We start from the raw sequence: 16,528 nt of genomic DNA, 5'->3' as shown, positions 1-16,528 counted from the left end.
CCCGATCCGGACGTGTCCGGCGGCGGCAGAGGAGAGGGCTAGGGTTTGGGGATCCGGATTTGGAGGAGGGGTGCACGAATTTATAGGTAGAGAGAGCTAGGAGACTCCAAATGGAGTGCGGTTTTCGCCCACACGATCGTGATCCGACGATGGAGAGCATGGAAGTGACTTAGATGGGTTATTGGGCTGTTTTGGAGGGGTGTTGGGCTGCAACTCAAAAGAGGCCTTTGCGAGAGTGCGGTTAACCGTTGGAGTATCAAACGAGCTCCAAATGACCCGAAACTTGACAGGTGGTCTACCGGTGTTATACCAAGGCCACTTGGCAAGGCTCGGTCCATTCCGAGAATGTTCAACACCCGCACACGGAAAAATGTAAAAGGGGACACCGGGGAACATGGGAGTGCCGGATTGCAAAAACGGACAACGGGAAAAATGCTCGGAATCATGAGACGAACACGTATGCAAAATGCGATGCACATGATGACATGATATGAGATGCATGACATGAACAAAAAGCAAAACAAAAACAAAAACCCAACCACGGAGGGAATATCATAGCACATAGCCGAAAATGGCAAGAGTTGGAGTTACAAATATGGAAAGTTACATCCGGGGTGTTACAACACCCACTAGTTTTCTTTTGTTGAGCATTCATTTATAGCTCTAGTGCATCCGTTGCATGGCCATCCCTACTCCTCATGTTGACATCAATTGATGGGCATCTCCATCGCCCGTTGATTATCCTCGTCAATGTGAGACTTTCTTTTTGTCTTCTCCACACAATCCCCATCATCATATTCTATTCCACCCATAGTACTATATCCATGGATCACGCTCATGTATTGCGTGAAGGTTGAATAAGTTTGAGATTATTTAAGTATGAAACAATTGCTTGGCTTGTCATCGGGGGTATAGAAGTTGGGAACATCTTTGTGTGACGAAAATGAAGCATAACCTAACTATATGATTTTGTAGGGATGAACTTTCTTTTGCCATGTTATTTTGAGAAGACATGATTACTTTGATTAGTATGCTTGAAGTGTTACTATTTCTTTTATCAATATGAACTTTTATTTTGAATCATTTGGATCTGAACATTCATGCCACAATAAAGAAAATTACATTAAGAATTATGCTAGGTAGCATTCCACATCAAAAATTCTCTTTTTATCATTTACCTACTCAAGGACGAGCAGGAATTAAGCTTGGGGATGCTTGATATGTCTCCAATGTATCTATAATTTTTGATTGTTCCATGCTATTATATTACCCCTTTTGGACGTTTATGGGCTTTATTTTACACATTTATATCATTTTTGGGACTAACCTACTAACCAGAGGCCCAACCCGTATTGCTGTTTTTTTGCCTATTTCAGTATTTCGAAGAAAAGGAATATCAAACGGAGTCCAAATGGAATGGAACCTTCGGGAGCGTGATATTTGGAACGAACATGATCCAGAGGAGTTGGAGTGCAAGTCAAGAAGGAGTCGAGGCCTCCATGAGATAGGAGGGTGCCCCCCTATAGGGCGCGCCCCCTGTCTCATGGGCCCCTCGGGCGTCCACCGACGTACTTCTTCCTCCTATATAAGCCTACGTACCCCGAAAACATTCAGGGAGCCAACGAAACACAATTTCCACCACTGTAACCTTCTGTATCCGTGAGATCTCATCTTGGAGCCTTCGCCGGCGCTCTGCCGGAGGGGGAATCGACCATGGAGGGCTTCTACATCAACATCCTTGCCCCTCCGATGAGTTGTGAGTAGTTTACCACAGACCTACGGGTCCATAGTTAGTAGCTAGATGGCTTCTTCTCTCTTTTTGGATCTCAATACAATGTTCTCCCCCTTTCTTGTGGAGATCTATTCGATGTAAACTCTTTTTGCGGTGTGTTTGTCGAGATCCGATGAATTGTGGGTTTATGATCAAGTTTATCTATGAATAATATCTGAATCTTCTCTGAATTCTTTTATATATGATTGAGTTATCTTTGCAAGTCTCTTCGAATTATCAGTTTGGTTTGGCCTACTAGATTGATCTTTCTTGCCATGGGAGAAGTGCTTAGCTTTGGGTTCAATCTTGCGGTGTCCTTTCCCAGTGACAGCAGGGGCAGCAAGGCACGTATTGTATTGTTGCCATCGAGGATAACAAGATGGGGTTTATATCATATTGCTTGAGTTTATCCCTCTACATCATGTCATCTTGCTTAATGCGTTACTCTGTTCTTATGAACTTAATACTCTAGATGCAGGCAGGAGTCGGTCGATGTGTGGAGTAATAGTAGTAGATGCATGCAGGAGTCGGTCTACTTGTTGCGGGCGTGATGCCTATATACATGATCATGCCTAGATAATCTCATAATTATTCTCTTTTCTATCAATTGCTCGACAGTAATTTGTTCACCCACCGTAATACTTATGCTATCTTGAGAGAAGCCACTAGTGAAACCTATGGCCCCCGGGTCTATCTCTTATCATATTTGCTTCCAGTCTACTTTTATTTGCATCTTTACTTATTGCATCTATATTATAAAATACCAAAAATATATTTATCTTATCATACTATCTTTATTAGATCTCACTTTCGCAAGTGGCCGTGAAGGGATTGACAACCCCTTTATTGCGTTGGTTGCGAGTTCTTTATTTGTTTCTGTTGGTGCGTGGGACTTTTGAGGAGCCTCCTACTGGATTGATACCTTGGTTCTCAAAAATTGAGGGAAATACTTACGCTATTATTGCTGCATCACCCTTTCCTCTTCAAAAGGAAAACCAACGCAAGCTCAAGACCTAGCAAGCACCACATTGCACAATATAACATACTCCTAATAGAAGATCAGACAGTTAACCAAACCAAGCATGCTTGACAACTTGGAAAATTGCACCCTAAAGAATTGGACATTACATTTGCAGAATTGAACCAAATAGGTAACTGAACACCACATTCCACGATATATAGAACATATACACTAGAGCAGAAGATTGCATGGTAAAAGTAGATAGCACAATTCACTAGAATTTGTTAAGAAAAGGCAGTAGCTAGCAAACCGAACATGGGTCCTTATAGTGAGCTAATAAGACAAGCTACTCATTTTTGGAGATATCGATGACGATTGGCTCCTTGGACATGGAAGAGGGAGAGGCCCCCGCATCGTGGGTGCCCCCATCGTAGTGGTGAGTTGCCTGAGCCGCTCCGGACACCAACCTGCTGGCTCTCGAGATGAGGTAAGCACGTGCACGCTGAGAAAACACCTCATAGTCTTCGTCGAAGGCACTAACGGTGGCCTCGAGAAAACGCAACGAACTGTCGTTTAAAGTAGCCAACCGCGTCGCGATGTTGGCGCGCAAGGCGTCGACGGTGGCCTCGACGGCGAGGTGATCCTCCAAGATCTGGGGGTCGGCACAAATGGCAGCCATCGCGACCTCATCCATGCGTGCGCCCGCGATTTGCTTCTCCGCTACCAAATGCTCCTTGAGATCATGGCTATACTGCGTGCACCATGGCTTAGGGCGGTGCTTATTTGGTGGAGGGGTCGGTGATTTGGGTGGAAGGTGTCGCACTCGTGCCGACGGTCGGGGCATGTGGGATGTGGAAGGAGGAGGAGGATGGGGGTCGGGTGTAGATTACCTGCCTGGCTAGGCGAGGCCGAGCAACGTGAAGGAGGGTTGCCAGCGAGGAGGCGGCGTTGCAAGCAAGGAGTGAAGGTTTCAACTTGGAAAGGAAGGCAGAAATAGGGGAAATGCGGCTTTTGGTAAGGGGGAGGGGGCGGGGAGGTAGATATTTCCGCGGAAGCCGAAAATTTGGAATCGCTTCAGCGAAAAAACTAACGCGCAAAGTGTCATCAGACACAGTCCCTTATTCAGAGCGGGTTGTGGTCTGTAGCCGTCGCACCAACTCGCGTAAGGCGTATGTGTACTATACTCCAGCGGTGCTCGAAGATATTTTGTGCTGCATCTCACACGGTTGGTTATAATAAACTGTGTGGGATCTACTTGATTTGATTTTTCTTCTTGATTTGAATTACATAATGGGGTCACAGTGGCAACAGACAATGTTTGAATTGCTAGATCTTTTATCTGCGGTGAACATGCAACTATATGTGTGTCGTAAAAGAATTAGAATTATTAAGGGTTCGTTTGGACATTTTATACATTAAATTGATTTTCTAGCCATTTCAGGTGCACAATTCAAAATTAAACTACATGCACATGCTCCGGTACACCAACATGGGGTGTAAAATCATATATGTATCCATGAGTTTATGCTTATGTCCCATGCAAGAAATGGGGATGAATTTGGAACCCCACGGCACCGTGGCTCTCCAGCAAACGTCGACGTACTTGCTTTTGTAATTCTAGTAGATCCAAAAGTCGTCCGAAATTCATGAAACTTGGCATGCTATCATGGAGCAGCATCAACATGCCATGATAATTTTTTTGTCCCAATTGGGGCAGGTTTGGGTATAAGCTTATCATAAACCAGAGCTTCTCACAACAAATGTGATGATTTCAGTAGAGAACGTTTCACCTTTCTGGACGAGATGATATCCGTTGCCTCTTCTCGATTTCAATTTTTTTCTAGTGTCAACATAGAACAACAGGAGTGTTGTGTTAATTTTTGGGATTTTTGGGGGTTCCTTTGGACATTTTTATACATTAACTGAGTTTTCTATGCATTCATGTGCATAATTCAAATGTGAACTACATGCATATGCTCTAATGCATATAAATTGGTTGAAAATTCAAATCTATGTCCTTGGTTGCATGCTTAGGTCCCATCAAGAAATGGAAATGAATGTCAAACACCCTGCCACCGTCACTCGGCCGCAAACATTGAGATACCTGGTTTTTAAATTCTAGTAAATCCAAAACTCGACTGAAATTCATGAAACTTGGTATGCTATCATGGAGCGGCATCAACATGCCGTGGTAGAATTTTTTTTTCCCATTTGGGGCAGGTTTGGGTATATGCTTCCGACAAACCAGAGCTTCTCACAACAAGCATGATGGTTTCGCTAGGGAATGTCCCACCTTTGGGGATGAAACGATATCCATTGCCTCTTATTGCTTTCAAAAAAATTCTCGGGTCAACATAGAACAACAGGAGTGTTGTGTCAATTTTTGAGATTTTTCGGGGTTCGTTTGGACATTTTTATGCACCAATTGAGTTTTCAATGCATTTATGTGCATAATTCAAATTTTAATCATTCACGTGACGCCACGTTCTTGGTTTTAATGGCTCTTGATTGCAAACGTTTTAGATAGAACACACGTATGCAAAGTGAGAGCAGGATTTGTGCATCTCTTCAACGCAAACGGTTCTTTTGGATGACCTGTGTGCAACCACTTATAAACAATTTGGTAAGATTTGCATCTGTCATATTGGGTATATTGCCATTTGTCAAACTAGAAAGATTGACATTTGTTGATCTAGTAACATTGCCATTTGTCAACCTTGTAACACTGCGATTTGTCAAAATATGAAGCTAAAAATCACTAGCAGTATCTAATTGTTGCAACTAAAATTCAGTAATTAAGCATAGATGGAGGCGAGGAGCCGTGTTCAGCCGGGCGTGCAGCGGGCGGCGTAGTACTATTCGATTTGATAGTGGACGGCGCAGTTCCCGGTACGACTTTAATGCAGACAGGGAGAAGGTAGCGGTTCCTGAAATGTTGAACGGCCAATGATGCATCCTCCTTCAATTAGCATCATGAATGCATGCGGGAAGTAATGGCAGGAGGAGCGGGAAAAGAGGCAGCACAATGTGAATGCAATGCATCTACCACATCGTACGCACCTAAGAATTTGCCTAAGCACCTACACTAAGCGCAAAAGTGCTCACTCCAGACCCATGGCGGCAATGCGCGCGAGCGACCAGCGACTGTGCCAGATGGTCCATGACGCCAGCCTGCGGCATGGCACCGAGGATCGTCTCCAGACGGTGTTGGAGACTGGCTGGTGGATGGCCGCCGTCGACGCCAGCTACGACTCTTAGTTGGACCAGATGATCGTTGCCTCCACCAACAAGTTCACCTCGTCAAGAAGCTCGCGGATGACATCGCCGTACTCCTCTAGCCCGCGCGCCTGGGCTCCTCATTGCTTGCCACCCTACTCAGCCTCCATGATCGGATCCTCTTTCAAGCACTGGTGGCCCTGTGACGGCCCGCCGATGCCACAAAGAATGTCCACATGGAGATCACGCTCGCCGTGAGACGCCTCGCCTTGCAAGAATTCGTCGACCTACACATCCATATGTATGAGCAAATTGTGTACATAGGTATCTACAAGGCCAGTGAGGATGCTACGATGTTGGCCTTCTTCAACCGGCTGGAAGCCTTGGATGCCTTTGCTGAGAAGCACCTTGACCTCGCCACAAAAGTCGCCGCTCCTTAGCTGCCAGTCGGTGGCCCGGCGCACTGAGTTGAGGAGGAGGAGTTAGTACGTTGATGGATGCATCTTTCTTCTTGCCTCCTCTAACCACCACTGCGATCGCATCATCGTGGCCTTAAATCTTATTGTGCTATTGCATTCTCGTTCCAGTCAATACAGACATGTGTGATCCCTCTGCTTAATTATATGCATTACTGCAACTAGTACTCCATCCGCCAATTTATAAGTTGTGTTGCCAATGTTTGGGGCTGGCACACGACACAATAAGTACACCCACAACGACACATATAGAGAGGACATCCAGTGGTTCCAATGGAGATCCCCGTGGCTCCAATGGTGCTCCCAACGGCCGACAACGACAACGGCGGGCAGTTCACCACGCATCACGTAGTGGACATCCACGTGAGGGGGAAGGCCCTCTCGGTGGTGTACACGAACGATCCGGTCTCAGTGGAGAGCTCCATCCAAACTATGGAGCAGTTCCTTGCCGAGGACAAGTACCAAGTGGTCGGCTTTGACCTCGAGTACACCATTGGTCGTGCTGGGCACATTCGCGGGGGACGTGGCATTAACCATTGGGCGGCAACAGTCGGTCATCCGGGTGCCCAATAAAGGATGCAAAGAGGGATCCTACAGCAGCAAGGACCAGCTTTCCTACCAATAGCTCATCTAATAGAACTCCCAAGTTAACTGTGCTGAGGCTTGAGTAGTCATCAGATGGATGACCGGACAGGAAGTGGCCTCGATTTTAAATAAACTGATGTGATGGGTCACTGTAAATATTTAATTGTGTTGAATGTATATAGTGCTCCATCATATTAGTTGAATTAACCTCGAGGTCCTTGTTTTGTAATTTTTGACTTTTTTTGTTTTTTCTACACATGTTGATTGGCTTGAAGAAGGTCTATCTCATTACTTTTTGATATATTTTTTTGAGCACATGTTGATTGGCTTGAATGAAGGTCTATCCCGTTACTTTATGACATGTTTCCAAAACATGGACCTCGAGGTTAATTCAACTAATAGGACGAAACACTTTATACATTCAACATAATTAAATGTTTTCTCAAAACAGTGATATGATTTCTGTGAAACTTATAAGTCATATATATCAAATTAACCTCTATGTACTTGTTCTCGAATTAACCTCCGGGCCTTTTTGTCGTGTATCACACACATCTTGTTAAGTTGAACCGTTTATGTTCTCTTCCCTAATCGAAAACATTTCATTCGACTAAACCGTATGGCGTATATCACACTCACATCTTGATCTGGCTGTTGCTTTCCTTAATAGCAAATAGTTCTCGGAGCGAATTGTATGCCGTATATTGCACACACATTGATATGCCTGCCCGTTTCTGTTGTTCTGTCTAATCGCAAACAGTTCATCTTGATCAACCGTATGCCCTGCTTCACACAAGCAACTAAAATTTGAACCGTGTTTGATGCATCCGTCATCGCAAACGTTTTGCACCTTTTTGACGGTTTTTTACACCACTATTTGCGATTATTGCATCGCACACAGTTTCGTCGAAGGGTCTCTGATCGTAGTGTCGCGTTAGCAGCAACCTTCAGTAGTGAAATCTCTAATTAAGGCATCTTATGAAGTACATAAATACATATTTATTTACAAACCCATGTTTTCTTTGTTTACAAGAACATAGCTGCATTATATAGGTTCTCCTAATAATCACAATGCGCGTTTATGGAGATTTCCGACCCAACCGTGCTGGCTCGATCCGAACACGACCCTCATCACCATGCCGGTTTGTGCCACCCATTTTCTCAACCTTAGGTCCATCCCGGCTCAGTTTATCATGGCATGCCATCCTGGTCTGTTTTACTTCGTGTTGTGTTGTGCATTGAACCGTACTCTGTCAGACGAGTTTCATGCCAGCCTAGAAAATCCCGGCCCAAGTCCTAGGTTTAATGAAATCCATGCCGACTTTATCCCACTTCCACTCTGGAATAGCTAATGGTTGAAAAGTGCCAACAACTTGTTGAATTTCTGCCTTGACTCAGTGACAAACTTCACATTCAGAAAACATAATTAGTGATTTCCCTTTTCATACTAGTTCCCATAACCTTTGATGGAGTTTCTGATACATTTTGGTACTAGCATAATGAATGGAGGGAGGTCTGTTATGAGTTTCCTTAAGGATTAACCGCCTCCAGCCATGTTTACCTTGGCACCACTAGTCGGTCTTCAAAGAACACCATCCCTTGAGAATCTAAAGAGAAACATTTAGCTTTCCCTGTAGTGATGTTCTCTTTCATACAACATATACCAACATCTTGGGTTTGACCAGCTCTAATTCGATCCTCAAGAGTTGGTTTAGCGACATAGATAGACAAAAAATCCTCGAGGAACAAGCTCTCGATCAAGCTTCCAGGAATACTCATAGAAGGGGTTGATCTTGCATAATTATGATATTGTTGCAATAAGATTTTTGACTTCGTGCATCAGTCATGACATTTGCTTTGCCTGGAGTGAAGGAGATTCATACATCATAGTCTTTGATCATTTCAATCTATTATCTTTGCTTGAGATTCAAATTAGGATGGATAAAGATATACTTCAAACTTTCATGACCCGAGTAGATTTCACAAAAATTTAGAGCAAGTGATGTCGCCAAGTTTTCGAGCATGTACTACTGCTGCAAGTTCCAGATCATGAGTTGGATAACCAGCTCATGTGGGTGCATCTAATGAGAAGTGCATTCCATCACATGACGATCTTGCATGAGGATGCAACCTAGTACTTCATGAGAAGCATCACAATATATAAATGTCAAAATCTTGCATGAGGAACAAGCGTGGAGGTAATAACCAGTTTATCTTTCAGAGCCTGGGCAAGGAGAATCTTCTCGGTTATCAGCCCCTGAATGGACAACAAACCTGTGGAGTTGCACCTGGGGATGGTTCTAGATCAGCAGGTACCAAGTCAATCAAGCCCGCTGATCAAGCTACATCCTGAGGTCGGACCATTGCCTGTCCGCAGATACACCAAGGGATATGTCTTTTAGGCCTCCTTTTTGAGCGTCAACACGTTATTCATAAATTATCCTATAAAGAGGGGCAAATTGGGTTCATCATCCTCGAGTAGGCAGAGGTCGACAAAATTAGCATAGAGATGGAAAAGTTGGCTACCATCCTGTAGCGGTTGGTTGAAGAAAACATACTTCACGGAAAGTTTGACGCACACTGCTTCATACGTAGTATTATGCAACTATTTATGCAAACTTTGTTGTTGGACATCCGAGTGCAAAGGTTTTTGGCCGGTTTTCCCTTGAGAAGGTAACCCAAGGTTTATCATTTATGGAACCAACCTGCATCCCTAACACTTCTAGCGTGGCTGTAGTCACACTAGTTACGCTAGTTTCAGCAAGTAACGAGTGGATAGTGCAAATGAAATATTCGCATTCTACTAGAACAAATAAGAACCGTGGATAAAAGCACAAGTATATGATATTTTAGAGGTTTATACTCATCTAGAGAATTAGAACGGGGCCTATAAATTCATTAGTGGCATCTTATAATTGCATAGTCATGTGAATTGAATAATCCAAATAATCATATGAGGTGCGACCGCCCAGGTCCCAGGTTCCAACGGCCCCCAACTTGTGCAGAAAAAAGAATGAAGGGACTCTGACGAAGTGCCGATTCGCTGATAGCCTACGGTACGGTTCCATTTCCACCTCTGCCTAATTCTCCTCCGATGGCCCACCTCTCCGCCCCGCCTGCTGCCGCCGGCCACCGCGTCTCCCCTTCGCATCGGCCGATCCTCGCTGTGAAGAAAATCGCGCCGTCATCGGGCCGAGCCGTCGCGCCGGCTGGGCTTCCTTCGTGGAGGGCTGCGGTGGCTACAGCCGCCGCGAGCTCCAATCGGGCAGGTTTGTTGCGTGCAGTTTCTCGCTTCTGTCCTTTCGTTCTCGGTGCATCGTTACAGTCGGGGCTGTGCCCAGCTCCGTGGTGATCGGCTTCGTGCGGCTGCCGTCTCGTACCTTTCGTTGGTGCCAGAGAAGGACTAAACATTTTTCCAGCCCTGCTTTCCCATAGTGAATTTGTTCAGTCATGCATTTTGTTCGCCCGAACTTAGAGAGCGTTTCATCGGTTATAATTTACGAACATTAGTTCCGTTCCAAGTTTGCCTGAAGTGCCCTGCATTTTGAGTCTGTTTCCTTTGTATACGAGTTAACATATATTGTTCGGGTTGATAAAGGTTGCTGAATTGGAACTCTTTTTCATGTGGAATGGATCATTGATGTGAATGGGGCTTACCTTTCTACAATAATATGAGTATTTTAAGTGACAATATATGTCTAATGTAAGTTTCTCCTGGTAAGATGAACTAGTTTAAGTCTGCAAAGATACTATGGTTTTTTTTTTTTGAAGCGTCACCGGGGGCAGAGAAAACTGCCCACCTGAATTTTCATCAACCATCAACCAAGACTGGATATGTGTTGCGTTTATGTGTAGTGTTGTTGTATCGTGAGCTCATGCTGATCAGGATATGTGTTGTTTGTTTTGGTGACTCTGTTTCATGATGATCCTTCATGATAGGCTGATGCAGTGTGAGGCCAGTTCCTCTAGTCAAACATGGTATTTCTACAATTTCCCCAAAAAAGACTGTATTTCTACAAATTAGTGATAATTTCCTACTCCTTACATCTTGATTATTTGGGTTTGAAATAACTGCATATATTTAACACCAGCTGAGTTGAGCACAAATGGTCGTGTTTCGCCCTTTGATACCTTTTAGGTATCTCTGGTTGTATTTAGATACTTTTGGAAATATCATAATTCTCAGGTCTCTGCTCTCACATACATGAAATCCGTTGTGTGTACCGAGACCAACACCACTCTTAGCAGTCCCTTTTGCAATAATATTAAACTAAACAGCTACTTTGTTCTGCAGCACCGGCCGGCACCATTGTCAATCCAATTGATGTCCCTCTCTTGTCTTTCTCTGAGGTGGACTTCTTTGTCTCTTGTCTTGTCTGCTATAGTTTAATTGGAATCTTTTGCTGGCATTTGCAAAACATGGAAGTTTGATGCTTCCATCTTTTCGAAACAAACTGTCCTACTTGTTCTCATTACTCTTGTACTCGTCGTAGTTACTAGCTAATGCTTTGGTTAGCGCACAGTTGTCTACATTATACATTACACTGTTAGCGTACGCTAGATGGACACTGTATTCTGCATTGAAGTTCTTCAGAACTGTTTGTTGCAACCACTGTATGTTTGGCAACCTCGAAGCACTGTTTCATCTTCGCTTAGCTTTCTTGATTAGCAAAACAATCTGCAGAGTTATAGAAAGACATTTGGGGATTGCCACTGGGTTCAATTTGGCAAGTGTCCAATCAGAAGTTTTCCTTCAAGGCATACCCTAGTACTTACATGAAGGTAGAGACTGCCTTGGAGCATTTCTTAAGTTCCAACTTCTTTATCAGATTGTATAGAAAAAACGGGAAACGTGAATTATGCATCTAAACTGCATTAGATTTTTTTATTCCCAACAGTTTAATATTTGTCTAAGATGTGTTGACGAAGCGATTGATGAAAGTAGGATCTTCTCTTGAAACGTGGTGCCACAACACAAACTTAAGTAAAACTGAGCTTTATTTCCTATAGATTGCAGAAAGGCTTGATGCGTTCCAAGCATCTGGTGCTAGAAGTCAAAATTACGTGGCCATGTACTCTAGTATTTTTGGTGGAATTACCACAGATCCCTCAGCAATGGTGATACCGCTTGATGACCACATGGTCCATAGAGGACATGGTGTTTTTGATACTGCTGCTATTATGGATGGGTAAGAAATCTGCTTCTATCAACTAGCATGAATTTCTAAGATGTCTATCTTTTTTCTACTTAACCCGTCATTTACTCTTAGTATATATATTAAAGTTTGTCAGTTTTTAAGTTTCTTCTTGTCTACGCACATGCATTCATTCTTGCATGCGTGTGTGCAGTTGTGTGTGAATTTGGCAAGTGAACAAGGGGTTATTGTTTTTCCTCAATTTCTTTTAAGTAATGGTCCAAACTTCATCAGTACCAATTACTTAACTTTTTTTTCCATATTACTGGCAGTCACCTTTATGAGTTAGAACAGCATATCGACCGCTTCCTGAATTCTGCACAGATGGCCAAAATCCCATTGCCATTTGACCGTTCAACAATTCGAAGTGTACTTATTCAAACTGTGTGTGCATCAAAATGTCCTCAAGGATCACTCAGGTACTGGTTGTCTGTTGGACCTGGAGACTTCCAATTATCTTCATCTGGCTGTAGAAACCCAGCTCTCTACGCTGTTGTCATTGAAAGTCCATCTTTGCCAGAACCGTCGGGCTGCAAAGTGATTACATCATCCATACCGGTAAAGTCTCCACAGTTTGCGGTCATGAAAAATGTAAACTACCTGCCGAATGCACTCACCAAGCTGGAAGGTGAGGAAAATGGTGGGTTTACCGGCATCTGGTTGGATGATGAGGATTTCGTTGCTGAGGGTTCAAACATGAATGTTGGCTTTGTGACACCGAACAAGGAACTTCTCATGCCCCGCTTCGACAAGATCCTGAGTGGGTGCACGGCAAAACGGGTTCTGGCCCTTGCCGAGCAGCTAGTGGAGAATGGAATGCTCAGTGGGATATCTTCAAGGAATGTGAGTGTCCAGGAAGGGAAGGAGGCCGACGAGATGATGCTCATTGGGAGTGGAATTCTTGTCAAACCTGTTGTTCAGTGGGATGATCAGATGATTGGCTCCGGTAAGAAGAATTCTTTCTTAAAATTCAGTTAGCTAGTTTTAATCATGTCAACTTTCTTTAAAACATTTCATGGTTTACTGCAAACTCCAACATCTGCCAAATGCCAATTGCTTTCCATGTTCCTTCACAGGTAAAGAAGGCCCAATTGCTCAAACACTTTTCAGCCTTATTCTTGAGGACATGAGATCTGGTCCCCCCTCAGTTCGTATCCCTGTCCCTTACTGAAACCCCCTGCCTTATAGTCCTTGCAGGATACACGTGAACAAAGACATAAATACTGTAAATTTCATGTGTCACATAAAAGCTACATGAATATACTGGCAGCAGTGTTCCTGTTGGTCTTTGCAAAAATCATTTGGAACCATTCTTGTGTGTCAACCTTATGCCTTTTTAGGCATGTCAAACGAAAACACTCTTCTACTCTAGTTTCCTGCACATATACCTCTCATTGAAGTGTAGGAGACGAGGCTTTTAGTGAAATGTTTCCTTCTCTAAACGAGGTTTGCGTAATATGGCAAAAGCTATGTGTTGCTCTGATTTTGACCAGATCTCTATCTGGAATTTGGAATTTTCAGTGTGCCGATAGAGGTTTGGGGTAATTGACTTAGAGATCTTTACGGACCCCCAACACCCAAAATAAATGTCCCCACATAAATGATTGAATTTGGAGATGTAATTGAAGGATCAAAGATGTCGATAATGTCGACTAGAGAGAGAGGGGGGGGGGGGGTTAAATAGACGACTACCAAATTAAATTATTTTCTTAGTTGCTTTTTATAGTCAAGGGCAGAAATATAAGTTCTCTAGAAATGCAACTAGAGTGATAGAACCCTATATGATGAGTTACGACAAGCTAGTAAGTTACACAAGGTAACACACAAGAAAGTAAAACAACAAGTTAAGCTAGGGTTAAGAGACAACTGAAAGTGGTGGAGACAAGGATGTAATTCGAAGTTCACACACTTGGGGGTGTGCTAATCTTTATTGGAGAGTGGGGAACAACGAATACTCCCACGACACCAAATGTCTCACCTTGTTCCCCGAGAACCACAAACAATGAATGCTTAGGTTCCCTTCCACTAGGAGTAGCTCTTCGCGAGCTCCAAACACTCACAAACGAGCCCGGGCTACAATCACACGACTTGGAAGCTCCCGAGTAACACAACCATCTAGGGTTTCCCACAAAACCAAGAGTACAAAGATTTACTAGGAACGAACGAACTTGAGTTTTTCTTGGATAGATTTGTAGATCAGGTGTTCTCCTTGTCTCCCTAAAATGGTGTGGATTGATTGGCTAGAGAGGGAGGAACCAAAGGTGTAAGCTTTGAATCAGTGGAGGAAAGAGGAATGAAATCGTCACCCACTCCCCCCCCCCTCCCCCCTTGGAGAAGGGTGGTTTATATAGTAGCCACAAATATTTGCCCGTAATGCACACAACCTAAAAAAGTCAGACATAAGTTGGACATTCTGACTTGTCGGGTAGTCTCGGCTAGTTTTCGACCCAGTGTGCCTTATCCAGAGCACTGAACAAAGTCTGACACCACGTCGGATAGTCCGACATAGGTCGGATACTCCGACTTGGTCCTGACTGTCAATACGAAGGCAAACTAAATTTAATCATTTGTGCTTTTTCTCTCATAGGATGTGGGTGTATTTGGCTATAAAAGTTTCAGTGATTCCCACACTTGATCCAAGGTGCATCTGCATCCCCTCTTTATAGTGTGGTGTACCTATGACTCAAAAATGATAAATCATCGGTGCAATTTGGCATGTCGTCTTCTTGTCCTTTAAGCTTGGGGGTTGCCAACCTACAATATGTTTCATTTTCATAGATGTGTAAACTCAAATATGCTCGAAACATAGTTAGTCGTCGAATCACTATTGTCATTAACACCAAAACCCTTATTAGCGGCTGATGTCCTTTCAGTAACATCATGAGCTATCCATTTGCATAATTTCATGACCACATTTATCACCGTTGTCAATAAAACAGAAATAATATGACTCTGTGTGCAATCTCTTGAACTGAAATTCAGTGAAATAAACTTGCATAACCCTAGTTTTTATTCGATAGGCATAGCCCTAGTTTTTATTAGATCACCATAACCCTAGTGATATACGTGGCATCACCACAAAGTTGTTATGCCTCTTTTCAGTATAGCCCTCCAACGGCCTACAATTTGTAGGTTCACATTCAACAATGAACATTTTCAGTATAGCCCTCCATCGTTGAGTGGCCACTCTTTTGCGGCGGTTGCTGAGCTACCATCGATTGAAATGACCTGAAGAGTGGTTAGTTGACAATGGAGGCCGGGCAGCGGTCTCGAGTTTCGGTATGATGATCATGCATTGTGGATGTTTTTGTAGTACAGCGTGGGCTGCAGGATGGCTGGCCCATGCAGCATTGGAGCTTGAATGATAGGCGGGGAAATTTGGGGTGGCGACCTCGAAACGGGGTGAAGGCAGGGCAAGCAGGGTGTGGTAGGTTTTCGGACGTCCGGGCAGCAACTAGATGCTTGGGGTCCTCAGAGTGTCGGATGTCGTGAATGTCACAGATTTCTGCAAGTGCACCCACACATCCACCTTCGTGAGGCAGCCCAATTCCGCTCCTTGCTCTTTTCCATTTCTTTTGGACGTAAGAGAGGCCCCAAGGATATAGAGTTGCTTTACAATATTTCAGGAAGCATTGTTCAGCTAACCCAAATACCTAAAGGGAAAAATTATAGAAAGGTCTGAGAACTTGGCAAGGACCCCAAACACAAGATTGCAAGTACAATGTGATCCTTCTCCTAGATGATCATGTGTGATCTCTCCCAATCAATCTCTCTGTGCGGTTCCACAAGAGACACAACCGCAAAAAGGTCGCTAAAAACAGAACACTTTTTCTAGTCCTTGAATCCTCAATTCATCAACTTTTCCAGTAAATTTTAATAACATGTAGCCTAAAATCAAAATGGTGATAAAGAAACCTTCAAGAACATTTCCAATTTGCAACACTATCCCATGTGGTTATATCCAAGTTTTTTGAATTCAAAACGTTAACGTCCCGCAAAAGAAATATTAACGTCCCGATAAATTGGTAATGAACTAGATTTATTTAGCAACATCGTGTTGGCACGGTGGTTAGAGCAACTCCAACGCGCTGACCCATTTCGTCCGCGCGCGCCCGTTTGGGTCGACGCGGACAAAAAAGTCGGCCCAATGCGCCGACCCACAACGGACACGCGTCCGCTTTTCGTCCACCTGCCGACCCATTCCCGGCCCAATTTTGTGCCTGATTGCGTCTGCGCGGACACAAAGCGGACGCACGCGACGCGCGCCTACTCCTTCCCTTGGCCCGCTAGTCGGTGGCACATTGGCCATCCTCTTCCACCCATA

The 16,528-nt window shown here is 43.9% G+C and overlaps 1 protein-coding gene across 1 annotated transcript; it reads left to right on the top strand.

Moving 5' to 3' along the window:
* Positions 1-9,997: 9,997 nt before the first annotated feature.
* LOC123136809 (D-amino-acid transaminase, chloroplastic) lies at positions 9,998-13,575 on the top strand. Its single transcript, XM_044556317.1, has 5 exons — positions 9,998-10,278; positions 11,304-11,359; positions 12,020-12,198; positions 12,477-13,150; positions 13,281-13,575. Exons 1-5 carry the CDS (start codon positions 10,104-10,106, stop codon positions 13,373-13,375), a joined length of 1,179 nt encoding a protein of 392 aa, XP_044412252.1. The 5' UTR covers positions 9,998-10,103; the 3' UTR covers positions 13,376-13,575.
* The last annotated feature ends 2,953 nt before the right edge of the window (positions 13,576-16,528 follow it).

The sequence above is a fragment of the Triticum aestivum genome, chromosome 6B (genome assembly GCF_018294505.1).
Source record: "Triticum aestivum cultivar Chinese Spring chromosome 6B, IWGSC CS RefSeq v2.1, whole genome shotgun sequence".
NCBI lineage: Eukaryota > Viridiplantae > Streptophyta > Magnoliopsida > Poales > Poaceae > Triticum > Triticum aestivum.
The sequence above is the reverse complement of the archived record's forward strand: the minus strand, read 5'-3'. Positions and strand labels throughout refer to the sequence as shown.

Excerpts from the sequence above, each read along its gene's own strand:
- LOC123136809 (XM_044556317.1), top strand. The coding sequence starts at position 10,104 with ATGGCCCACCTCTCCGCCCCGCCTGCTGCCGCCGGCCACCGCGTCTCC. Across the intron at positions 11,360-12,019 it reads CTCTCTTGTCTTTCTCTGAG|ATTGCAGAAAGGCTTGATGC; the intron begins GTGGACTTCTTT and ends TATTTCCTATAG. Across the intron at positions 12,199-12,476 it reads ACTGCTGCTATTATGGATGG|TCACCTTTATGAGTTAGAAC; the intron begins GTAAGAAATCTG and ends TATTACTGGCAG.